This window comes from Hyla sarda, chromosome 6, assembly GCF_029499605.1.
Source record: "Hyla sarda isolate aHylSar1 chromosome 6, aHylSar1.hap1, whole genome shotgun sequence".
NCBI lineage: Eukaryota > Metazoa > Chordata > Amphibia > Anura > Hylidae > Hyla > Hyla sarda.
In genome coordinates this window covers 44,891,306-44,918,788 of record NC_079194.1, presented here as the reverse complement: position 1 = coordinate 44,918,788, position 27,483 = coordinate 44,891,306, and the positions used below count along the sequence as shown (strand labels likewise).

Sequence of the window (27,483 nt, the reverse complement as noted above, 5' to 3'; positions counted from 1 at the left end):
TGGATTATTTTTAGTTACGGCAGTTGGACATATTTTTCTTTTCTTTTGCATGTTGTTATTTTAAGAAAGAGAAGGAAAAAAAGCGAGGAAAAGCTATTTATGTTGTTAAGGAATGTGTGTGTGTGTGTGTTGGACTGTTTGGTAATAGAATATTATAGGTAGGTCGTTATTTGTTATTTATTATAACCTGGGCTGGCCAGTCAGGAAAGTTTCACTTTTTGTTTCTGAGACAGAATGTCTGTATCCATGTTCAGTTTTGCTTATTTTTGCTTCAGTCAATGGAATTTGTTTTTGTGTTTTGTAAGGTTTTTTAATTTTATAATAAAAGAGTGTCAGCAGAGAGCACTGTGGTCACAGAGAAAAGAACAACACAACTTCCTCTGTAGTATACAGCAGCTGATGAGTACTGGAAGCCATTAGATTTTTTAAATAGAAGTAATTTACAAATCTGAATAAAACTTTTTGTTACCAGTTGATTTAAAAAGGTTTTATCTCTGAAGTTTTCCTTTAAATTATGCAGTTCTGGCTTTACCTGCCCATCCAGTACTCCCAAAAGAGCATCCTCCATCCACCGCACTGGCTCCACAAAAAAAGAAGTGCACTTCGTAGGGTCTTGTGATGCTTGTAACGATGCCAGTCTCTTATGAGCAAAAGCTGCAGGTCCGTCACCTAATGTATGGTTTAAGATGCTTCCCGCCCGGAACAAGGATCGTCTGTGATGGCGATATAGACAGACAACTATTTACCTAACCTATAAACTTTACGTTTATTTTAAAGGGGTACCCCGCTGCTCAGCGTTTGGAACAAAGTGCTCCGAACGCTGGAGTCGGGAACTCGTGACATCATAGCCCCGCCCCCTCAATGCAAGTCTATGGGAGGGGGCGTGACAACTGTCACGCCCCCTCCCATAGACTTGCATTGAGGGGGCGGGGTGTGACACAATGAGGGGGCTATGACATCACGAGTTCCTGGCGCCGGCTCCAGCGTTCGGAACAGTTTGTTCCAAACGCAGAGCAGCGGAGTACCCCTTTGAATTAATCTTTTTGTATATTATGGTCTTGTTTAAAGGGGTACCCCGCTGCTCAGCGTTTGAAACAAACTGTTCCAAGAGCTGGAGCCGGTGCCAGGAACTCGTGATGTCATAGCCCCGTCCCCTCACGACATCACGCCCCGCCCCCTCAATGCAAGTCTATGGGAGGGGGCGTGACAGTCGTCACCCCCCTTCCATAGACTTGCATTGAGGGGGTGGGGCGTGATGGCATGAGGGGGCGGGGCTATGACGTCACGAGTTCGCAGCTCCAGCGTTCGGAGCAGTTTGTTCCAAACGCTGAGCAGACTGTAATATACAAAAAGATTAATTCAATTATATTTTACTTATTTATAACTTGGAAGAAAGAGAAGACAAAGGGATATGATGAAAACTTTTATATACATAAAGGGAATCAACACGGCAAAAGGGGAGAGGGGATTTATATAGAAGAAAAACTACCACAAGAGGACATATTATATTAGAGGAGAAAGGTCTCTGCAGTAATATCAGGAAGTATTACTTTACTGAGAGAGTAGTGGATGCATGGAATAGCCTTCCTGCAGAAGTGGTCGCTGCAAATGTGAAGGAGTTTAACCCCTTAAGGACATCGCCAAATTCAGCAAATCTGACCTGTGTCTCTTTATGCATTAATAACTCTGGGATGCTTTTATTAATCATTCTGATTCTGAGACAGTTTTTTCGTTACATATTCTACTTTAAGATAGTGGTAAATTGTTTTCGAAATGCTCTGCTTTTTAGGAAGACGGTCATACCAAATAAATGACATTTTGTTTCACATAGGAAATGTGTCTACTTTATGTTGGAATCATAAAATAGACTTTTTCCCCTTTTTTAAAAAACATCAGAAGTCTTCAACCCCTTGGGGACTCAGGGTTTTTCCATTTTTTGCACTTTCGTTTTTTCTTTTTTTTTTTTGCGCCACCAATACTACTTTTTAATGTCATCAGTGATTTTACCCAGAAATCTACGGTGTAACCAAAAAAAATTTAAATAAATAAAAATCATTGCGATAAAATTGAAAAAACAAAACAAAAAAACACGCCATTTTCTAACATTTGGGGACTGCTGTTTCTATGCAGTGCATTTTTTGGGTAAAAATTACACATTATCATTATTCTGTAGGTCCAAACGATTAAAATGATACCCTACTTATATAGGTTTGATTTTGTCGTACTTCTGGAAAAAAATCATAACTACATGCACGAAAATTAATGTTTAAAAATGTCATCTTCTGACCCCTATAATTTTTTAATTTTTTTTCCGTATACGGGGATGTACGAGGGCTCGTGATCTGAAGTTTTTATCGGTACCATTTTTGTTTTGATCGGACTTTTTGATCGCTTTTTTATTCATTTTTTATGGTATAAAAAGTGACCAAAAATACGCTACTTTGGAATTTGGATTTTTTTTTTTACATGTACGCCATTGACCGTGCGGTTTAATTAACCTCTTAAGGATGTAGGGCGTACCTGTACGCCCTACGCCTGGTCCTGGTACCCCTGGTCCACAGTGACCCTGCATCACACTGGGTCGGTCCCGGCTGCTATTCATAGCGGGGACCCTGGTCTAACAGCATGCGGCACCGATCGTTGTGCCACGCGCTATTAACCCTTCAGACGCGGCAATCAAAGTTGACCGCCGCGTCTGAAAGTGAAAGTAAACGCTTCCCGGCAGTTTAGTCGGGCTGATCGGGACATCGCGATAAAATCGCGATGTCCGGATCAGCTGGGACGCGAGCGGAGGTCTCCTTACATGTCTCCGCTGCGTCCGATCTGGGTTTGATTGCTCCAAGCCTGAGCTACAGGCTTGAGCAATCGAGCCCCTATCTCGCTGATCCATGCAAAGCTATGGCTTTGCAGGGATCAGCATAAGAGATCAGTGTGTGCAGTGTTATAGCCCCCTATGGGAGCTATAAGGCCAAGTCTCCACTTGTTTCTTTGCACTGCGTTTTTAGGGATTAAAAAAACGCCTGAAAAATCGCCAGTGCAAGTGACGTCATCATGCGTTTTTTCTTGCGTTTTTTTTTTGGGGCTTTTTTTTCCATTTGTGTGGAAATTGCACCTTGGCTTTTTTTTTTTTTTTGGTACTCAAAATTTCTTGGGTACCAAAAAAAAAGGATGCAGCAGTGATGGAAATTTTTTTTTTATTAAACGCAATGTATATATTTTATAACCCAATTTTTATAATTTTTTTTAATAGTGTGTTTCACTTTTTTTTTAAATACATTTTTAAAAATTTTTATGTAGTACTACTACTCCCAGCATGGAACAGACTGCTCCATTCTGGGAGTGATAGTACCTGTACTATATAGACATATCGCCCCGGGTGTCAGTCCTGACGCCCGATGCGATCGTCCATAATATAGCAGAGAAGCGAGCGGGTCTATTCTTTGCTCGCCTCTCTGCACTATACTCCGGCCACTGATGTCAACAGAAATTCATATTTCCCACCCAGAGCTGTGATTGGCCGGATGGTTTCAGCCAATCACAGCTCTGAGGAAAAGATGAATGAATGAGTGGCCAGCCCGGAGTATAGTGCAGAGCAGGGATGTGAGCGATGTATACAGTCGCTACATCTCTGCTATAGACAGGACAATTACAGAGGAGTCAGTAGTGACATCCACTGTGATGTGTCCTTAAGCAGGCACTACTACTCCCAACATGGAGCACACTCTGCTCCATGCTGGGAGCTGTAGTACCTGTATTAATAGACAGACCGCAGCAAGTGTAACTTCTGACACCCGCTGCGATCTGTCTATTAATGCAGGTACTACAGCTCCCAGCATGAGGCAGAGTAGTAGTAGCTGCAGTTATGGAAAGATCATAGTGGGTATCACTTTTGACAGCCGCTGTGATCCTCCTGTATAATGTGTGGATGCAGCGGCCGCTCTTCTATGGTCCCTTGCACGGCCGTATATATACACACATGTTCCTATTTCTCACACAGAGCTGTGATTGGCTGGAACCATCTGGCCAATCACAGCTCTGTGGAAAATATGAATAAGTGTAAATATACGTCAGGGCAGGGGACCATAGAAGAGCGGCCGCCGCATCTATATATTATACAGAAAGATCGCAGCGGGCGATCTGTCTATTAGTACAGGTAGTACTACTCCCATCATAGAACAGTGTGTTCCATGCTGGGAGTAGTAGTACTAACTACAAAAAAATTTAAAAAATCAAGCAAAAAAGTGAAAAACACACAATACATTTTTATAATTGTCGGCTACATTTTTATTTCCCCTCACACATAAATTGATCCCTGTTTAAAAAGTAATAGTTTTTTTTTATACATTTTGTAAGATACAATTTTTTCCTTCACTACTGTATATTTTTTGGAAACATTTTTTTAATGGTACCCTACGAAATTTTATTAAAAACAGCTATCTACATCACTTTTTTGGATCGCTAAAGTCCCAAAAAGATTTAAAACCGCCTGCAAAAACACCAAAGTTAAAATCCACATAGCGTTTTTCTTGGCATTTTCTCACTCCCATAGACTTCTTCTAAAAAAACGCCAAAGTGAAAAGACGCAAAGTGGAATTCGAAATTTGCAATTTCTCATTGACTTACAGCTAACATCTGGCCGCAGCGTTTTTTGACCGAAAAAAACGCCATGCGGCAGAATTGGCGTTTTTCTTGGCAAGTGGAAACTTAGCCTTACCCTGCAAAAAAAATGTAAAAAAAAAAAAAAAAAAAAAAAAAGTTAACAAAGGTCATTTAACCCCTTCCCTAATAAAAGTTTGAATCTCCCCCCTTTTCCCATAAAAAAAATAAAAAAAACTGTGTAAATAAAAATAAACATATGTGGTATCGCCGCGTGCGGAGATGTCCGAACTATAAAAATATATCATTAATTAAACCATGCAGTCAATGGCGTACACGCAAAAAAATTCCAAAGTCCAAAATAGCGTATTTTTGGTCACTTTTTATATCATGAAAAAATGAATGAAAAGCAATCAAAAAGTCTGATCAATACAAATATGGTACTGATAAAAACTTCAGAACACGGCGCAAAAAATGAGTCCTCATACCGGCCCGTATGCGGAAAAATGTAAAAGTTATAGGGGTTAGAAGATGATAATTTTTAACATATAAATTTTCCTGCATGTAGATATGATTGGCTGCATTGGTGGGGGTCCATCTATTGGGTCTAGCCAAAAAAGCATTAGGGTGCTGTGCCACAAACTGTTCGGTGTACAAATTTGTTTGAGCCGCCAACAAATCACTAAATTTTTTTTTTTTTTTTTTTTTTTAACCCATAATAAATTCCATTTCTGTGAGAACTGTGAGGTCAATTTGGATTTCTGGCTGACCAACAAACCCAGGAACCTGTGGCTCATAATCATCCTGAACTGGGGTCCAGACGGGGTCACCTATATGGGGGACAGGGTCGCTATTACAGGGGAAAGGTAAACTTGTAAGGGGGACATGTCCAGGGTGCCTCTACTGGCAATGACCTTCAGCACCGCCCTGAGGGGAAGGAGGAAGATAGTGGAGTTTTCCTCTTCTCCCTCACTGGCAGACTCAGTGTCGGAGGCAAGTTGTCTGGCCTTGCTGGGAGTTGTAGTTTTGCAACAGCTGGAGGCACCCTGTTTAGGAAACGCTGCCCTACAGACCATTTTTCTATTTTAGTTTGGGGGGGGCGGGGGGGTAGTAACAGCGTAAGGGTTTGTGTAAATGTAGCGTTTTATTCTTTATTTCGTTTAGTGCAGTGCTTATAGGGTATGGTAACACAAGGGGATTACAGCGAGTCTCCCGCTGCAAGTTTGAGCTGCGCAAAATCTGCAGCAGATTTGCAGCAGATAGATATCAGCAGTCATGCTGTTCCGATCACCGCATGGCAGTGACAGGAAAAATGGAAAGCCTACAGGTTCGTCCTTAAGTGGTTAAACATGCATGGGATAAGCATAAGGCTTCATATAAGATAGGGCCAGGGACTATTGATAGGATTCAGATTATTGGGCAGACTAGATGGGCCAAATGCTTCTTATTTGCCGACACATTCTATGTTTCTATGTTACAGTGACTTACAAACAAACTGACAAACAGATGATTAGAGGGGATCTAACCTCTAAGGCCTCGTTCACACTGCTGTCGGGCTCCGTTAGGTGGAGCTTCATCGGCAGTTCTGTCAAGTCTAACGCAGAAAAAAAATAATGCAAGCACAGTTTTTTCTCCGCTATTCTCCTGTAAAATTATCGGATCACTGGCAGACCCCATACAAATGAATGGGGTAAGTCGGGACCTGGCAGTAGCCGTTTGCATCCGACCCGCTTCAGGGCTCATTTGGCTCCAAAAAAAAAATAAAATAAAAAGCCGGTCGGACCCTAAACAGGTCGGATGCAAACGGCAATGTGAACCTAGCCTTAGAAAGAGAGAGACAGAGCAAGATAAAGAAATAGACAGAGACACAGATACAGAGAATATGTATAATGAATATATGAAAAAAAATATTATAATCCCGACCTGCACTTTCTGCACCTGAACAATATGTCTGTACTTTGCCCCATAGAGGCAGGATCAGAGGCGAACACTTCCTGCGGCACTTTCTGTAATTCTAAAAGCAAATCACAGAATCACTGTTCCTAAATTTACACAATAAAAAATAATGTTCAGTGTTTAACAGTTTATTAATTTTATTGATCTGTTTTAGATTTTCAGTCTTTTGTTCACCTTGTTCCTAGATGCTGTGATCTTCTGCTTATATAATGACTAGGAAAACTAAGTCAATAAAAACCATAAATAAGACTTCACTATGGATGACATTCACTCTGTGCAGGTTATCTCACCACATAAGAAAGCACTTATGATGTCATTCAGCTTTTCTGTTATAATTAATTTTCCTTGGTTTTCCTCCAAGACCCTAACAGAGTTGGGACGCATTCACATTACAATTTTTACATCCGTCTAGTTCATATAATACTTTCCTTGAAAATCCGATAGCATAATATATCTAGATGTATCCATTGACACACATGCACCTGTTTTGGTCAGTTTACGTTCCTCTTCCTTCCAGAAATCGTGACTTTTGGGCTTGAAGCGACGTTGGGGCCCAGAGTATAACACTGCCGCTCAGCCAATCACTGGTCGCGAGGATATCCTGTCTCAGCCAGTGATTGGCTGACGGGCAGTGTGACACTCTGGGCCCCAACGTCACTTCTGAACCGAGCATCACGATTTCTGAGAGGAAGAGGATCACAACCAGGACACCAAAAACACCACGAGACAGGGGAACACTGGAAGTAACTAAAGGTTTATTTCTTTTAGAGCATGTACAATGGCCAAAGTTGTAAACCCCCCCCCAGTTGGATGACCCTTTCATCAAACACTTCCCTTGTTTTTTGTTTTTTTTTGCAGCAAAAAATATTAAACAATTAAACATAAAAAAAGTAAAAAAAAAAAAAACCCTAGGGGTCCTTACCGGGGAATTTCTGTGTCACTTTCTGTAGGCGATACTGTTTGTAGCTCGCGCTGCTGGTATCTACGTCGCAACCCATTTCTTCAAACAGTGCCAGCTGGTTTTCAAACTCCTCGTGGATTCTGAAAGAAACGTAAAACCAGGATGAGGTTGGGAAGCTTCTCTCTGTACACCAGTGTTACCCTACCGGGGTGCCTCCAGCTGTTGCCATACGACAACTCCCAGCATGCTGGGAGTTGTAGTTTTGCAACAGCTGGAGGCATCTTGGTTTGGAAACACTGCTGTATACTACAGATACTATAAATCAGCTGCTGTATACTACAGAGGAAGTATTTTTCTTTTTGAATTTATTTTCTGTTTGACCACAGTGCTCTCTGCTGACACCTCTGTCCATGTCAGGAACTGTCCAGAGTAGAAGCAAATCCCCATAGCAAACCTATCCTGCTCTGGACGTCCAGAGCAGGAGAGGTTTGCTGCTGCTCTGGACAGTTCCTGACATGGACAGAGGTGTCAGCAGAGAACACTGTGGTCAGACAGAAAAAAAATAATTCAAAAAGAACTTCCTCTGTAGTATACAGCAGCTGATAAGTACTGGAAGGATTAAGTAGAATTTAATACATTTAACTTTCTGGCACCAGTTGATTAAAAAAAAAAAAAATGTTTTCCACCCAAGTACCCCTTTAACACATATATACAGAGCAGCTACAATGTTAAAGGAGAACTCCAGAATAAGGAGATTTTTTAACACTTACCGTAAAATCTCTCTTTCTCGAAGGATCCATTGAGGGACACAGACCGTGGGTGTATGCTGCTGTCTCTAGGAGGTATGACACTAGGGTAACAAAAAAAAAAGCCAGCTCCTCCCAGCAGGATATACCCGCCTCCAGGCCCTGAGCTAATCAGTTTTAGTACCAGAGCAATAGGAGAGGACCGACAGATCAAAGAAAAAAACCTGAACTGTCCGAGAACCAGAAGAAAATATATAACTGAACACACACCATCGGACAGAGAACCAAAGAAAAACCCAAAAGGGCGGGAGCTGTGTCCCCCAATGGATCCTTCGAGAAAGAGATTTTACGGTAAGTGTTAAAAAATCTCCTTTTCTCTATCGGCTCCATTGGGGGGACACAGACCGTGGGACGTACCAAAGCCAAAGCAAACGGCTGTTCCACTGCCGCCTGCAGCACTTTACGGCCCAGACTAGCATCAGCCCATGCGAAGGTATGAACCCGGTAAAACCTCGAGAAAGTGTGCAAAGACAACCAAGTAGCCGCCTTGCAAATCTGCAAGGCCGAGGCCTTGTTCTGGAGAGCCCAGGATGCCCCAACAGAACGGTTAGAATGAGCCACAACCCTGAAGGGAGGAACCTTTCCCCTACAGCGATAGGCTTCCGAAATGGCAGACCGGATCCACCGAGAAATGGTGGCCTTGGAAGCAGGTTGTCCCTTGCAACAACCTTCGGTAAGGACGAAAAGGGAATCACACTGACGAAACGAAGAAGTGACAGAGAGGTAAGACCTAATAGCCCGAACCACATTCAGTTTGTGGAGTAAATGCTCCTTAGGATGAGAAGGAGCGGCACAAAAGGACGGAAGAACAATGTCCTCATTGAGATGAAAGGCCAAAACAACCTTAGGCAAAAAGGAAGGATCTGGCCGGAGGACAACCTTGTCCTGATGAAGCACCAAAAACGGAGAACGGCAGGAGAAAGCTGTCAATTCAGACAGACACTCTCCGGATGGAGGTGATAGCAACAAGAAACGCCACTTTCCAAGAAAGGAGGCGCAGGGACACCTCCCTAAGAGGTTCAAAGGGTTCACCTTGGAGGACCCCCAAGACCAGATTCAAGTCTCAAGGGGGAGAAGGTGACCGATAAGGAGGGGCAGCATGCACCACTCCTTGAAGGAAGGTCCGGACATGAGAATTAGAAGCCAGAGGACGCTGAAAAAAGACCAGAAAGAGACGAAACTTGACCCTTAAGGGAACTGAAAGACAAACCGAGTTCCAAACCCGACTGCAAGAAAGAAAGAAGATGGGAAACCGAAAAAGTAACAGGAGACAAAACCTGAGCTTCGCACCAACGAAAATAAGACCGCCAAGTACGGTGGTAAATTTTTGCCGAGGAGGGCTTACGAGCCCTGAGCATGGTGCGAATGACTGGGGAAGAGAAACCGCGGGCTCGCAAAACCGCCGTCTCAACCGCCACGCCGTCAAATGCAGCGACTGTAAATTGGGGTGGCAAAGAGGACCCTGAGACAGTAGGTCCGAACGAAGTGGAAGGCGTAATGGAGTGTCGTCCAGGAGTACCACGACCTTCGGGGCCAATCTGGAGCTATCAGAATGGCGGGAACTTCCTCCGCTTTGAGCTTCCTCAGAACCCTGGGAAGGAACAGAAGGGGAGGAAACAGATAGGGCAGAGCAAACCCCGTCCAAGGAATCACTAGGACGTCCACAGCTAGCGCCAGGGGGTCCCTGGACTTCGCCACAAACGGAAGTATCTTCCGATTGTGCCGAGACGCGAAGAGGTCCACGTCTGGAATGCCCCAGAGGTCGCAGATCTGCGTGAAGACCTCTGGATGCAGGGACCACTCACCGGGGTCGGCTGAGAAAGTCCGCTTCCCAGTTGAGCACACCCGGAATGTGAATCGCCGAAATGTCCGGAACCTTGTTTTCCGCCCAGATGAGAATCTTTGTCACCTCGGCCACGGCTGCGAGTGCCGCCTTGCCGATTTATGTATGCCACGGGCGTGGCGTTGTCCGACTGGACGCGGACAGGGCGGGACTGAAGCAGGGACTCCCAATGAAGATGGCAAAGAAGAATCGCCTTCAGTTCCAAGATGTTTATCGGAAGAAGGGCTTCCCGGGGAGACCAGAGGCCTTGAACCGTCCAGTCCTCCAGTCCCTGAACACACCGCCCCAGTCCGACAGACTGGCATCTGTTGTCACTACCTGCCAGTGGAGGGGAGAAATGATCGCCCCTGAAGAAGAAGGGGGGAGCGGAGCCACCAGAGCAGAGACTGACAGATCCGACGAGGTAGAGCAATCTTGCGATCGAGAGACAGAGAAGATCTGTCCCATCGAGAGAGAATCACCAGTTGAAGGGGACAGTAATGAAACTGGGCAAAGGGTACGGCCTCCATGGCCGCTACCATCCGACCCAAGACTTCCATGCAAAAGCGGATGGAAACTGGGACCTGGGCCCGAAGGGAGCGGACTCCTGACAGGAGAGTCAGATGTTTGTCCGGCGGAAGGCAAATCCGGGCAGAGGCCGTGTTGAATTGAAGTCCCAGGAAGATCAGAGACTGGGTGGGAGAAAGGACAGACTTGTCCCTGTTGACCATCCACCCGAAGCGATCCAAAGTCTGGAGAGTGAGATCCACATTCTCCAGGGTCTGGACTCTTGTGGGAGCCTTGATGAGAAGGTCGTCTAGGTAAGGGATCACTGAGACTCCTCTCGACCGCAACAGGGCTATCACTGGCGCAAGGATCTTGGTAAAGACCCGAGGAGCAGTGGCCAGACCCAAGGGGAGGGCGACGAATTGAAAATGCCCCTCCGGAACCGCAAAACAGAGGTACCGTTGATGGCCGAGAAATATTGGAACATGGAGGTAGGCATCTTTGATGTCCACCGAATAAAAAAAATTCCCCTTGTTCCATGGATGCCACTACCGAACGGAGGGATTCCATTCGGAAGTGGCGGATAAGAAGATGACGGTTGAGATGCTTGAGGTCCAGGATTGGCCGCACCGAACCGCCCTTTTTGGGGACCACAAAAATATTGGAATAGAAACCCCAAAAACGTTCCCTTGGAGGAACAGGGACAATAACTCCCTGGAGAAGCAGGGACCGAAGGGCCTCTTGAAACTGCTTCACCAGAGAAGGAGACCGGGGAGCCCGGGACCGGAAAAAAACGATCCCTCGGAAGGGAGGCAAACTCAATACCGTACCCATTGGACTCCACGTCCCTGACCCAAGAGTCCTGAATGTGTGTGGTCCAGACGTCTGGAAAAAATAAGAGACGACCTCCCACCCGAGAAAAATCTGCGGGTGGGGGCATCACTTCATGCGGAACTGGGTTTGCTGTTGCCCAATTTGGTTGGTGTCCGACTAACGGTTGGTGTCCGACTTCCAAGACGGGCACGCCCGGAACAAGGGGGCCTTCTGGTCCCGCGAGGGCGCCTGCCCCGACCCCTTATTGGGGCCAAAAGTCCAAATGGACCGAAAGGAAGAGGACTTCCTCTGAGAAGTAGAGCGAGCCTTATTTTGAGGCAACAAGGAACTCTTGCCCCCCGTCGCGCTTGCCAAAAAGACGGACACCAGTAAAAAGAAGCTCGGTGAGAGACCTTTTGGAAGCAGCATCCCAAGCCTTAAGCCACATGGAACGGCAGAGAGCCGCCAGGTGACCCACAGCAAAGGCAGCACAACGGGCTGACTGCATGGAGGCTGTGCACAGAAGTTCCCCAGCTTTAGAGCATTGGAGAACCAAGGCAGCAAGATCCTCAGGGGGGGGATCCCGCCTGGATACCCTGACGGAGTTTTGAGCACCACAACGATAGGGCTTTGGACACCCAAGCCGAAGCAAAGGTGGGAAGTAGAGAAGAGCCTGCTGCTTCAGAGGCAAACTTCGCTAAGGACTCCATCTTCTTGTCCGTCGGGTCCTTGAAAGCAGCCACACCTGCCAGTGGCAGTGTGGTAGCCTTAGAGAGGTGGGAAATTGGTGGGTCCACCGAGGGAGGGGAAACCACCTTAGAGACATGGTCCTTGTCGAATGGGTAACGCACCTGAACCTTCTTCATTCCCGGGAACCTCTTGTCTGGATGTTTCCATGCAGATTTCAGAAGGGTGTCAAATTCAGCGTGATGAAAGGATACTTCAGGAGTCACGTCCGAAGATCCTGGGTCCTCTAAGTGAAAGGTGTCTCTTATGGCTGCAACCAATGAGTTCACCGTTTCAACTGAATCTGCGTGGTCTTCCGAGTCATATGCCGATTTAAAAGCCTAATCCGCCAGTTCACCAGGAGAATGTGAACGAGTGGAGGCAGCCCTGGAGGGGGGCGACCCTGAACGGGTACGCGGCTCTGGCGAGGCAGAGTGGCAACTGTGGGAACGTCCTCTGGAGGAGCGACGTTTATGACCAGATGACCTGGGGGGCGGGACCCACGAGGGGAACGCCCACATCTACCTGAAGACTCAATGGAAGAGTCAGAAGATGCACCCCTAGTACGCTTGTGAGAGCGTGAGGTATGTGGAGAAGGGGAGCGGGTCCCTTTAGAGGGCCGGCGCAGGGCAGACCTCTTCAAGGCAGACACCACGTCACGGGAGGCCTCAGCCACCGAATGGGAGACTTGAGTCAAGTCAGCCATATACTGGGATAGGGAAGAAACCCAGGCTGGAGGGGCGGCCGAATCCACCGGAACTGAAAGAGCATCTGGTGGTACCATGGGGTCTGGGGTAGCAGAGGAGCAGGCAGAGCAAGTGGGTTCAGCCAAACCAGGCATTTTGGAATTACAGGACTTACAGACAAAATAGAAAACTAATGCTCCAGTTGTCTATTTAGAGGGAGGAACAGTTCTGGGTACGGACATAATGAAAAAAGAACTCTCACACCCGAGTCTGTGTCCCCTGTGGCAGCTGCTGTGAGGAGAACTCCGCTCTGAGAGAAAGAGAGGGAGAAACAGGCCAGCCAATAGCCATAGAGGGGCGTGCCTGGAGCAGAGGCACTGTCTAATTGGCCTCTGCCCCCGAAAATCGCGCGCACGGCGCTGATTGGAGGGCTGTTCGCATCTCCAGTAAGCTCCAGCGGCCCTGTGGGCGGAGCTATAGCACCCCGGCCGCCATGAAAAAGAACAGTAATGGCGCCCGTTCCTTGCCCCGGGGAAGTGAGCAGGCGATTCACATGTACGCCGGCAGCTGTCTGCTGCCGAAAACGAAAGTAAGTCGGCGCTCCGTGCACCGTACAGTACAGACGCCGCGGTGGCTGTCAGCCACATAGTAAGTATTGCGGCTGACAGCTGCATAGTATAAAGCACACACACACACACACGTAATAGTAAGAAGTAACCCCTTCCTGCTCAAAATGCCCTTGCTCGCCCCAGCTTTAAATAAAGATAGAGCCCCAATGGCCAGCCCCTTAACTGAAAGTGGTCCAAAAAATGATGGTCTCCAGAGGTTGCAAGTCAGCACCTAAGGGAGAAAATATATATTCACCTCAGTCAGAAGAACTTACCTAATGGAGTCTTCTGCGAGGTCTTCAGTCAGCTTTTGTTACCTGCATCACGCCGAGCTACCATGTGCGAGCGAGGCGAGCAGGGAATAGGGGGACCCGGACCCATGAGGTACAACCCCAGGCGCTGACCGTTGGCGAGAGGGGGTTAACAGCGCATATACGCAATGTCTGTGCCCCCTTACTCACAATGGGGAAACAGTGAGCAGCAGTTCCTGAGTCCCCACCTGAAAACATGAAAGAAAAAGGAATAAAAAACTAACACATTCCCTAACTCGGAAAATAATAAAACATAAGACCTGGTCTGGAGAAATCCAGACCATGTCCACCTCCTTCAGACACTAAGCTTAAACTGATTAGCTCAGGGCCTGGAGGCGGGTATATCCTGCTGGGAGGAGCCGACTTTTTTTGTTACCATAGTGTCATACCTCCTAGAGACAGCAGCATACTCCCACGGTCTGTGTCCCCCAATGGAGTCGATAGAGAAATAAAAATTGTCCCCCATACTGCCGGCAGTAAAAAAAATAAAGATGTACATACCTTCCTTCGCTCCCCCGGGGCCTCCGGTAACCGGCTCCGGTCTCCGCCGTGATCCTCTTCCTGGTTGCCGGTGGTCGGCGAGTCATACCACACTCAGCCAATCACCGGCCGCAGTGAAGTCCCGACTCGGCCGGCGATAGGCTGAGCGGCAGTGTGACGTTTTCGGCCCCATCAGCAGGTGGCAGTGTAGTGAAGAATTTTGTGTCCTGAAGTGTTCTCACACTGCCGCTCAGCCTATCGCCAGCCGAGTCGGGACTTCACCGCGGCCGGTAATTGGCTGAGTGCGGTATGACTCGCCGACCACCGGCAACCAGGAAGAGGATCACGGCGGAGACCGGAGCCGGTTACCGGAGGCCCCAGGGGAGCGAAGGAAGGTATGTACATCTTTATTTTTTTTACTGTCGGCAGTATGGGGAACAATTTTTATATTCTGGAGTTCTCCTTTAAGGTCAAGTAAATAACATAGAAAATCTGGTGACAATGGCGCCTGTCATTGACTGGGATACATTAGGCTCCAAGTGATAAGTCATTTTTTCGCAGATCATGTGTTGGATGCAGGAAAAATGGGCAGAGTGTATGGATCCGAGCGACTGTGACAAATTGTGATATCGAGACAACAGGACCAGAGTATCCCCAAAAGGGCCGGGTCTTGTGGGAATGTTCCTAGTGTGTAGTGATAAGGTGCTCCAAGGAAGAAGCAAGTGAATGGACGTCGGGGTCATCGGTGCCCAAGACTAAATAAAAAAATTTAAAAAATGGTGCAATCGCTATTCATATATTCAAAATTTACATTGAGGCCTATGGTGATGCAATCAAGAGAGTATTCCTATACTAGGATCTGTTCATCTACATCAGTGTTTCCCAACCAGGGCGTCTCCAGCTGTTGCAAAACTACAACTCCCAGTATGCCCGGACAGACAAAGGCTGTCCGGGCATGCTGGGAGTTGTAGTTTTGCAACAGCTGAAGGCGCCCTGGTTAGGAAACATTGATCTACATGAACGAACGCCAAACACATACATGAGCCTAGCCTAGGTTAGAACCAGTCAGTATTTCTGTAGTGTTACATCATATCATTCTCTTTATACGGCATTTAATGAGCACTGTCAGAATAAAAACTTTTTATATAATGTACATCTTGGCAAAACATTAACCTTTCTAATATACTTCATTAAAAAAAATTTATAGAAATCATGGCTGATACAAAAAAAAGACCACAAGGAGTCCCCATACCATCAGAACACAATCCTGTTTGGCTGCCGCATTATCTTTGTCCTAGCTGAAGCCCAGGCAGGGACAAAGCCCAGGAAGTGAGGGTGGAACTAGCAATACTCCATGCTCACTCCTGTCCTATCAGACTGCAGAATGAAAAAAGAAAGGAGGGGGTTACAGAGCAGCCTGCAGTGATTGGATGAAGAGACCCAATACAGCACAGCAGACTCAGGGAGGAAGTGAATGTATGGTGAGTGAGGGTGGGCTCAGAATTTGCTTCGGACACGCCCCTTCCTAAGCAGTGGGTTTCAGGATGAGTGAGCAGCAGAACAAAGTGATTTGTGAGCCACATACAGAAGCTAGACACATTAAAAAGACATGTAAAGCATCTGCATGACCTAGTGAGTAACATAAAGAAGCAGGATTTTTTATGTGATGCGACAGGTACGCTTTAAATATATAGATGTAGGTTATGAAATCTTTTGTAGAACATACTTAACGTCAGACTTTTTGTTTTGCAGTCTCCGGTACGCCTCTTCGTATGGACATCTCGCAGTGTTCATCATGTATGCCACAATCACAGCTGCACTTCGGCTCATCCCAGCATGGCTGATAAAAAAGAAACGGCATGGGTTGGGCTGTAAGTGCTAGAAGGATGATAGAGAGCATACTTAAGGGGTTTATGCCCCACACACGTTCTAAGCCCTTTCGCTAAAAAATGCACTTTGAGCAAGAAAATGCAGCAAAACTGAACATATTGTGAACTGAACCTAACCCACTTGTGAGTTTCAGCTGCTGTAGTAGGTAATTAGACCCCCAGGTGCAGTGACAAGAAGCCACGCCCTCCAGTGGAGGTTCACTTTTGACATACATAAATAACTTTCTAGATGTGCTAACCATTTTGAATCCTCACGTAAACTATTATATAGGTAGCATTACACCCCCGATCGGCTTGCCAAAATATACCCTTCATCCTCCAGGAATTGCTGGAGTTGTGGCAAGGCCTTTGGTACATTAATGCATATCTGGTGGACGTGTGAACGTATTGGCCCTTTTGAGCTTAGTATTAAAGGGTACTCCGCTGTTCAGAGTTTGAAACACACTGTTCCGAATGCTGGAGCCGGTAGCTTGTGAAGTCATAGCCACTCTCCCCATCGTGAGGGGGCGGGGTTATGACATCACAAGTTCACGCCGCTGGCTCCAGCGTTCGGAACAGTTTGTTTCAAACGCTGAGCAGCGGAGTACCCCTTTAAGGCTTTCCATGACCATCTACTCCCTTTCTCCATTCCATGGGGTTCTGAGGTGGCACTTTAATTTTTGACGCTGGATAATATGCCGATAGGCCACTTGACTATTATCTACCACTTTCTCACAGAAGCCAGAAAGTTGAGCCAGAAAGTTAAACAGATTTGAAAATAACTTTTAAAAAATCTTAATCCTTCCAGTACTTATTAGCTACTGAATACTACAGAGGAAATTATTTTCTTTTTGGAACACAGAGCTCTCTTCTGACATCACGAGCACAGTGCTCTCTGCTGACATATCTGCCCATTTTGGGGACTGTCCAGAGTAAAAAGAGTAGAAGAAAATCCCCATAGAAAACATATACTGCTATGGACAGTTCCTAAAATGGACAGAGATGTCAGCAGAGAGCACTGTGCTCGTGATGTCAGCAGAGAGCTCTGTGTTCCAAAAAGATAATAATTTCCTTTGTAGTATTCAGCAGCTAAAAATTACTGGAAGAATTAAGATTTTTTAATAGAAGTAAATTACAAATCTGTTTAACTTTCTGGCACCAGTTGATTTAAAAACAATTAAATAAAAATAAAAAGTTTTCCACTGGAATGTTTAGGCGTGCGGAGGACACAACCTGATAGAGGGAGTAAGGGGGCTGATCTAGTATAAGGAACCTCAGCGAGTATTAGGATATGTATTTTTTTTTTTTCTCCTTTTCCCATGTTATTATATGTATATTATTAATTATCGGCTTCCTTTTGACTCATATTTTTCTCTTCTGTGTGATAGGATTGTTTTGTCTTGTTATTGTTATGAATGTTATATCACATCTGTTCATTATGATTGCGATGCTCCTTTTTTCTTGGAGCTATATTTTTTTATGTTTCTGTGTAAAACATAAATAAAGAATTGAAATGAAAAAATAAAAATAAATAAATAAAAAAAGACTCCACACCCTGTCTCTGCAAAGCCAGAGGGTTCATGGAAAATTTAGGCAGCATTGGGAAATCCTTTCTCCGATTCCGAGTGCAATGAGTATGATTGAAACCTCATGCTTGCCACATCAGCTTCAACAGGTAAGCACAAGGCACACACAAGAACCTCTACATTATTCTCTAATAATGGCCTATGCTGCACTAAATAAGCAAACAAAGTCCAATTTTTTTATGAATAATATGGTTTTATCCCAGAATAACCCATTTATCCTGTGAAGTCTACTCGCAGTATTGATGAAGGTATTTGTATATTTCCCATAACTCACCAATGCACCAGCACACATGATCCTGGCGTTTCCAGAGCACTTGTTAAAAATGTTAAACATTCAGGCAAATAGCTTAGAAGGTCCGCGCTGGAATCATCCAAAAGACGAATAAACATCTTCTGAAGTGAGGGCGGTAGGTCCTTCGGCTCTGCGCTGTCTACAGTCAATATGTGGGTTATGCCAGAGGCCTGTAAGGACTGAACATCTGTAACGTCAGGGACACCGCCAATATACAGGCCTGGGAGAACACAGATCATCTTGGAAACGTTCAGAGGTGACAGGCTGTCCTATAAGGTAAATAAATAAATAAATATGCATTATGAAAAAAGATATCATTTTTATCATTTATCATTGGTTAAAAAATGTGTATATTTTTGGGTGAAAAAAATGTTGTTCCTGCAGCTATTGCCTGTGTTTCTCCGCAGGACAAAATATGGGGCTCCGTCCCCCGAGGACAAGATATGGGGCTCCGTCCACCGAGGGCAAGATATGGGGCTCCGTCCACCGAGGGCAAGATATGGGGCTCCGTCCACCGAGGGCAAGATATGGGGCTCCGTCCACCGAGGGCAAGATGTGGGGCTCCGTCCACCGAGGGCAAGATGTGGGGCTCCGTCCACCGAGGGCAAGATGTGGGGCTCCGTCCACCGAGGACAAAATATGGGGCTCCGTCCACCGAGGACAAAATATGGGGCTCCGTCCACCGAGGACAAAATATGGGGCTCCGTCCACCGAGGGCAAAATATGGGGCTCCGTCCACCGAGGGCAAGATATGGGGCTCCGTCCACCGAGGACAAGCGGGGCTCCGTCCACCGAGGACAAGGGGGGCTCCGTACACCGAGGACAAGCGGGGCTCCGTACACCGAGGACAAGCGGGGCTCCGTACACCGAGGACAAGCGGGGCTCTGTACACCGAGGACAAGCGGGGCTCTGTACACCGAGGACAAGCGGGGCTCTGTACACCGAGGACAAGCGGGGCTCTGTACACCGAGGACAAGCGGGGCTCTGTACACCGAGGACAAGCGGGGCTCTGTACACCGAGGACAAGCGGGGCTCTGTACACCGAGGACAAGCGCGACTCTGTACAATGAGGACAAGCGGGGCTCCGTGCACCGAGGACAAGCAGGACTCTGTAAACCGAGGACAAGCGGGGCTCTGTGCACCGAGGACAAGCAGGGCCGTAGGCTGTCCAGGCATGCTGGCAGTTGTACTTTTGCAACAGCTGGAGGCACATTGGTCAACACTGTGTTAGGAGAATACAAGACATCTGTGTGACTGTAATACAACTATTCCCATTCCTCAAACTGGGATAGTTCTTGTACTACAAAACTGGTATTTCATGTGATTTAAAGGACCTGTGACCTCCCCTGACCCGCCTGTTCTAGTAAATACATATATTCCCCATGATATAACAATTCTGTAGCACTTTTTCCTATAGCGGTTTTGTGATGTTCCTCTGTAACTCCGCCTGACCAATTCTGAATAAGTTGAGAACTGTGTGTGTCCGTACACAGTCTAATGCTGCCAGCTCTGATTGGACAGTAACGGACAGTGCAGGGACACGACCCCCAACCAGGAACACCCAACTGCCAATTTGTTAATACAGTTCCAGGAGGAATAAAGGAGGAACGGCCTAATGAAGAGTTATGAGTAAAGAAGCTTCAGAATTTATGTCACATGACCCTTCCCTGCAGGTGTTGCTCCTGTGATGTCATAAGTCTTATAATGGTATAAGGGATATACATGGAGAAGGGCGGATACCTACATTTTATCATGTTTCATTGCAGTCCTGAGGCCGAGATGTCAGGACTGCGTTGTCAGGTCATGCTGGGAGTTGTAGTTCCCCAATCTACGGGTCTCCAGCTGTTGGAAAACTACATGCTGGGAGATAAAGTTTTTAAGGTCTGAATACACACAGGTTGACGAAAAACTGTCATATAAGGTTCCCTTTCATAGTTCCTAATGTAAGAACGCCTATATAGAGTGGACGTATATACAGAGGTATCAATATTCCCTGCAAATGAATGGCAACTATATAGGTAGAGCCTAGAACCTCCTGAAGGCCCATGCATTCTAGGCTTTACAACAGTCTTTCCCAACCAGGGCGCCTCCAGCTGTTGCAAAACTACAACTCCCAGCATGTCCGGACAGCCTTCGGCTGTCCGGGCATGCTGGGAGTTGTAGTTTCGCAACAGCTGGAGGTGCCCTGGTTGGTTCAGTCTGCTCTGCACAGTTCTATAGCATCTCCATAAATCCCTGTGACATATATATATATATATATATATATATATATATACCGTTATATATACTGTGCACCCTTAGGGCCCATGCATACTTCAGAAATTTCGCTACAGAACTTCCAGCAGAATCCAATAGAGATGAATGGTAGTCGGAGCAGAATGTGCAGTGTGCATGGGCCCCTCTATGTGCCACGCTGAGGACAGCTCTGCCATATGTGCCCATGTGTAACTCACCCACAGACGCCTCTCACATGGTACATCCTAGTGCACAGGAGACCCTTTGATGATGTCACGACCATGTGACCTGTCACATGTGTGGGAGGGGTCAGACTGCAGGATGTGTTGCTACAATCTTTTTAGTGCTATAAACATTTCCTCCCAAAGATGTGTGAAGTGCATGACAAATACAGCTCTGCACAGTATACTATATACACGCAGCTCTGCACCGTATGATCTATACACACAGCTCTGCACCGTATACTATATACACACAGCTCTGCACCGTATGATCTATACACACAACACTGCACTGTATACTATATACACACAGCTCTGCACCATATGATCTATATACACAGCTCTGCACTGTATACTATATACACACAGCTCTGCACCATATACTATATACACACAGCTCTGCACCATATACTATATACACGCAGCTCTGCACCATATACTATATACACACAGCTCTGCACCATATGATCTATACACACACAGCACTGTATACTATATACACACAACTCTGCACTGTATGATCTATATACACAGCTCTGCACCGTATACTATATACACACAGCTCTGCACCGTATGATCTATACACGCAGCTCTGCACCGTATACTATATACACACAGCTCTGCACCATATGATCTATACACACAGCTCTGCACCGTATACTATATACACACAGCTCTGCACCGTATGATCTATACACACAACACTGCACTGTATACTATATACACACAGCTCTGCACCATATGATCTATATACACAGCTCTGCACCGTATACTATATACACACAGCTCTGCACCATATACTATATACACACAGCTCTGCACCATATGATCTATACACACACAGCACTGTATACTATATACACACAACTCTGCACCGTATGATCTATATACACAGCTCTGCACCGTATACTATATACACGCAGCTCTGCACCGGATACTATATACACACAGCTCTGCACCATATGATCTATACACACACAGCTCTGCACTGTATACTATATACACACAGCTCTGCACCGTATAATCTATACACACAGCTCTGCACAGTATACTAAATACACACAGCTCTGCACCGTATGATCTATACACACTGCACTGTATACTATATACACACAGCTCTGCACCGTATGATCTATACACACACAGCACTGCACTGTATACTATATACACACAGCTCTGCACCGTATGATCTATACACACAGCTCTGCACAGTATACTATATACACACAGCACTGCACTGTATACTATATACACACAGCTCTGCACCGTATGATATATACACACAGCTCTGCACCGTATACTATATACACACAGCTCTGCACCATATGATCTATTCACACACAGCACTGCACTGTATACTATATACACACAGCTCTGCACCGTATGATCTATACACACAGCTCTGCACAGTATACTATATACACACAGCTCTGCACCCTATGATCTATATACACAGCTCTGCACCGTATACTATATACACACAGCTCTGCACCGTATGATCTATACACACACAGCTCTGCACAGTATACTATATACACACAGCTCTGCACCGTATGATCTATATACACAGCTCTGCACCGTATACTATATACACACAGCTCTGCACCGTATGATCTATACACACAGCACTGCACTGTATACTATATACCCACAGCTCTGCACCGTATGATCTATACACACAGCTCTGCACGTATGATATATACACACAGCTCTGCACCGTATACTATATACACACAGCACTTCACTGTATACTATATACACACAGCTCTGCACCGTATGATCTATATACACACAGCACTGCACTGTATACTATATACACACAGCTCTGCACCGTATGATCTATACACACAGCACTGCACTGTATACTATATACACACAGCTCTGCACCGTATGATATATACACACAGCTCTGCACCATATACTATATACACATAGCTCTGCACCATATACTATATACACACAGCTCTGCACCATATGATCTATACACACAGCTCTGCCCCATATACTATATACACACAGCTCTGCACCATATCATCTATACACACAGTTCTGCACCATATACTATATACACACAGCTCTGCACCGTATGATCTATACACACAGCTCTGCACCGTATGATCTATATGGACACAGCTCTGCACCATATACTATATACACACAGCTCTGCACCATATACTATATACACACAGCTCTGCACCATATACTATATACACACAGCTCTTCACTGTATACTATACACACACAGCTCTGCACCATATACTATATACACACAGCTCTGCACCATATACTATATACACACAGCTCTGCACCATATGATCTATACACACACAGCTCTGCACCATATGATCTATACACACACAGCTCTGCACCATATACTATATTCACACATCTCTGCACTGTATGATCTATACACACACAGCTCTGTACCATATACTATATACTCATAGCTCTGCACCATTTGATCTATACACACACATCTCTGCACCATATACTATATACTCACAGCTCTACACCATATGATCTATATACACACAGCTCTGCACTATATACTACATACACACATTTCTGCACCGTATGATCTATACACACACAGCTCTGCGCCATATACTATATCCTCACAGCTCTACACCATATGATCTATACACACACAGCTCTGCACCATATACTATATACTCACAGCTCTGCACCATTTGATCTATACACACACAGCTCTGAACTATATACCACATACACACATTTCTGCACCGTATGATCTATACACCCACAGCTGCACCATATACTATATACTCACAGCTCTGCACCATATGATCTATACACACACAGCTCTGCACCATATACTATATACACACATCTCTGCACCATATGATCTATACACACACAGCTCTGCACCATATACTATATACTCACAGCTCTGCACCGTATGATCTATACACACAGCTCTGCACCATATACTATATACTCACAGCTCTGCACCATATGATCTATACACACACAGCTCTGCACCATATACTATATACTCACAGCTCTGCACCGTATGATCTATACACACAGCTCTGCACCATATACTATATACTCACAGCTCTGCACCATATGATCTATACACACACAGCTCTGCACCATATACTATATACTCACAGCTCTGCACCATATGATCTATACACACAGCTCTGCACCATATGATCTATACACACACAGCTCTACACCATATACTATATACTCACAGCTCTGCACTGTATGATCTATACACACACAGCTCTGCACCATATACTATATACTCACATCTCTGCACCGTATGATCTATACACACACAGCTCTGCAACGTATGATCTATACACATAGCTCTGCATCATATACTATATACACACAGCTCTGCACCGTATAATCTATACACACACAGCTCTGCACCGTATGATTTATACACACACAGCTCTGCACCGTATAATCTATACACACAGCTCTGCACCCTATAATCTATACACACACACCTCTGCACCGTATGATCTATATACACACAGTTCTGTACCTTATGATCTATACACACAGAGCTCTGCACGTATGATCTATACACACAGCTCTGCACCGTATGATCTATACACACACAGCTCTGCACCGTATGATCTATACACACACATCTCTGCACCATATGATCTATACACACACAGCTCTGCACCGTATGATCTATACACACACAGCTCTGCACCTTATGATCTATACACACACATCTCTGCACCATATGATCTATACAAACAGCTCTGCACCGTATGATCTATACACACACATCTCTGCACCATATGATCTATACAAACAGCTCTGCACCGTATGATCTATACACACACAGCTCTGCACCGTATGATCTATACACACACAGCTCTGCACCGTATGATTTATACACACAGCTCTGCACCGTATGATCTATACACACACAGCTCTGCACCGTATGATTTATACACACAGCTCTGCACCGTATGATCTATACACACAGCTCTGTATCGTATGCTCTATACACAAGCATAGGTCTGCACTATACGCTCTATACACACAGCTCAGCACTATACGCTCTATACACACAGCTCAGCACTATACATTCTATACACACACAGCTCTGCACTGTATGCTTAAAACACACACAGTTCTGTATCGTATGCTCTATACACAAGCACAGCTTTGTGCTGCACTGTGCCCTCTGAATATACTACCACACACTGAGCCCTCTGAATATAATACTACCACCCACTGCGCCCTCTGAATATAATACTACCACACACTGTGCCCTCTGAATATAATACTACCCCACACTGTACCCTCTGAATATAATACTATCACACACTGTGCCCTCTGAATATAATATAATACTACCCCACACTGCGACCTCTGAATATAATACTACCACACACTGTGCCCTCTGAATATAATACTACCAGACCCTGCACCCTCTGAATATAATACAACCACACACTGCGCACTCTGAATATAATACTACCACCCACTACGCCCTCTGAATATAATACTGCCACAGACTGTACGCTCTGATTATACTTCAACACACTGCACCCTCTGAATATAATAGTGCCACAGCCGCAACTGCACCCTTTGAATATTCTACTGCCTCACTGTGCCCTTAACACTAAAACACACTGCGCCCTCTGAATATAATGCTGCCACATACTCTGCCCTCAGTACTACTACACACTGTGCCCTCTGAATATAATGCGGCCACACACTGCACCCCCTGAATATAATACTACTACACACTGCACCCCCTGAATATAATACTACCACACACTGCACCCTCTGAATCTAACACTGTCATACACCATACCCTTTGAATATAACCTTGCCACAAACTGTTCCCCCTTAATATAATACTGCCAAACTCTGTATCCTCTGAATATCATCCTGCTACATACTGTGCCCCTTGAATATAATACTGCTGCACACTGTGCCCTCTAAATATAATACTGCCACACTCTGTGCCCTTTGAATAATATACTACCACACACTGTGCCCTATAAATATAATACTACCACCCACTGTACGCTCTGATTATAATACTTCCACACATTACCCTCTGAATGAAATACGGCCACACACTACACACTCTGCATATAATACTACTACACACTGCACCCTCTGATTATAATACTACCTCACACTGCACTGTGAGTGTGTATAGCCTGCGGTACCGAGCTGTGTGTGTATAAAGCATGCAGTACAGAACTGTATGTGTATATAGTGTGATGTCCCAAAACAGAGTCACCTGTTGCTACTCTGAACACTGTAGTGACAAAAGTTTTCTGTTGTGTCTAAAGTCTACCATTCTAAGTTTATTACAATGCACATGTATTTTTCTGCATCATTATATAATGCCTGCGTGCACTGAGGCCTAAATATAGAGTGTGTGTGTGTGTGTGGGGGGGGGGGGGGGGTTGCAACATTTTCTACCCAAAAGTCTATTCTCACTGTAAGAGATTTGTTAAAGAGTACTTCTCATGATCTTGTTAAATGCTATAATCCTCCCAGTTCACTGCCCCATCATGATAAACCACCCCCTGCCTTTATTTTCATTGTTTTTTAGTTTTCTACCTTGATACTTCTGCTCAGTCAGATTCACAGACTGGGAAGAGGCGTTTCCCCTTCGGCTGTCCGGGCATGCTGGGAGATGTAGTTTTGCAACAGCTGGGGGCACCCTGGTTGGGAAACACTGATTTAGAGAAACAGTATTTAGCGTAGGGGACCTGTTCTATCTTTCGGCTGTTTTTAGTAAATATAATTCTGGAATATATTTTCTGTATTTTGCATTTTCTCTGTTTTTTCCTTTTTTTTAATTTTAATTTTATTTTTTTGTAATTGATTGACCATCGGGTTTTGTCATTCTCAGTGTCAACACCCAGTTGTCAACATAGCGTTTTAGGAAAAAATGTTCCACGACGCCATCGTTTTTGCCAGTCTCACGTATAAGTTTGATGAAATGCACTTGTGAAAGTAAGTGTCCCTGATTGGCAGTTAGGAAATGTGGTTACTAGAGGTGCACCGAAATGGAAATTTCAGAACCGAAACGAAACCGAAATAAAAAAAATTGTCCGGCCGAAACCGATACCGAAACCGAAAATAACTTCTCCCCGTCTTCTGGTAAAATGCAGCGCTCCGCTCATTAGATTCCCCCACATTAGATTGCCAGCTCCCCCACATTAGGTCGGGAGTTCCCCCACATTAATAGGCAGCTCCCCCACATTAATAGGCAGCTCCCCCACAATAGTAGGCAGCTCCCCCACAATAGTAGGCAGCTCCCCCACATTAGGTCAGCATTTCCCCCACAATAGTAGGCAGTTCCCCCACAATATTAGGCAGCTCCCCCCAACAATATTAGGTCAGCAGTTCCCCCACAATAGTAGGCAGCTCCCCCACAATAGTAGGCAGCTCCCCCACATTAGGTCAGCATTTCCCCCACAATAGTAGGCAGTTCCCCCACAATATTAGGCAGCGCCCCACAATATTAGGCAGCTCCCCACAACAATATTAGGCAGCTCCCCACAACAATATTAGGCAGCACCCCCCACATTTGTAGGCAGCTCCCCCCACATTTGTAGGCAGCTCCCCCCCCCACAATATTAGGCAGCTCCCCCCCACAATATTAGGCAGCCCCCCCCCACAATATTAGGCAGCTCCCCCACAATATTAGGCAGCTCCCCCACACAATATTAGGCAGCTCCCCCACAATATTAGGCAGCTCCCCCACACAATATTAGGCAGCTCCCCCAAATTTGTAGGCAGCTCCCCCACATTTGTAGGCAGCTCCCCCCCAACAATATTAGGCAGCTCCCCCCACATTTGTAGGCAGCTCCCCCCCAACAATATTAGGCAGCCCCCCCACATTTGTAGGCAGCTCCCCCCAACAATATTAGGCAGCTCCCCCCACATTTGTAGGCAGCTCCCCCCCACAATATTAGGCAGCTCCCCCCACATTTGTAGGCAGCTACCCCCCAACAATATTAGGCAGCTCCCCCACAATAGTAGGCAGCTTCCCTCCACCCCACAGACATACAGCTTCCAGCCATATACAGTGTATGGC

The 27,483-nt window shown here is 45.6% G+C and overlaps 1 protein-coding gene across 7 annotated transcripts in view; it reads right to left on the bottom strand.

The window, feature by feature from the left end:
- Positions 1-27,483, bottom strand: part of DUSP12 (dual specificity phosphatase 12) — a 108,911-nt gene that overhangs the window by 16,759 nt on the left and 64,669 nt on the right. For 4 of the 7 annotated variants that reach the window (XM_056523557.1, XM_056523558.1, XM_056523560.1 and 1 more), the window contains 5 exons: positions 17,941-18,227; positions 15,939-16,052; positions 7,475-7,593; positions 6,520-6,610; positions 533-713 (listed from right to left, as the gene is read on the bottom strand). In XM_056523557.1, the coding sequence (XP_056379532.1) occupies positions 533-713; positions 6,520-6,610; positions 7,475-7,593; positions 15,939-16,052; positions 17,941-18,227 (792 nt within the window). The other 3 variants (XM_056523562.1, XM_056523563.1, XM_056523561.1) reach the window with 3 other exon arrangements.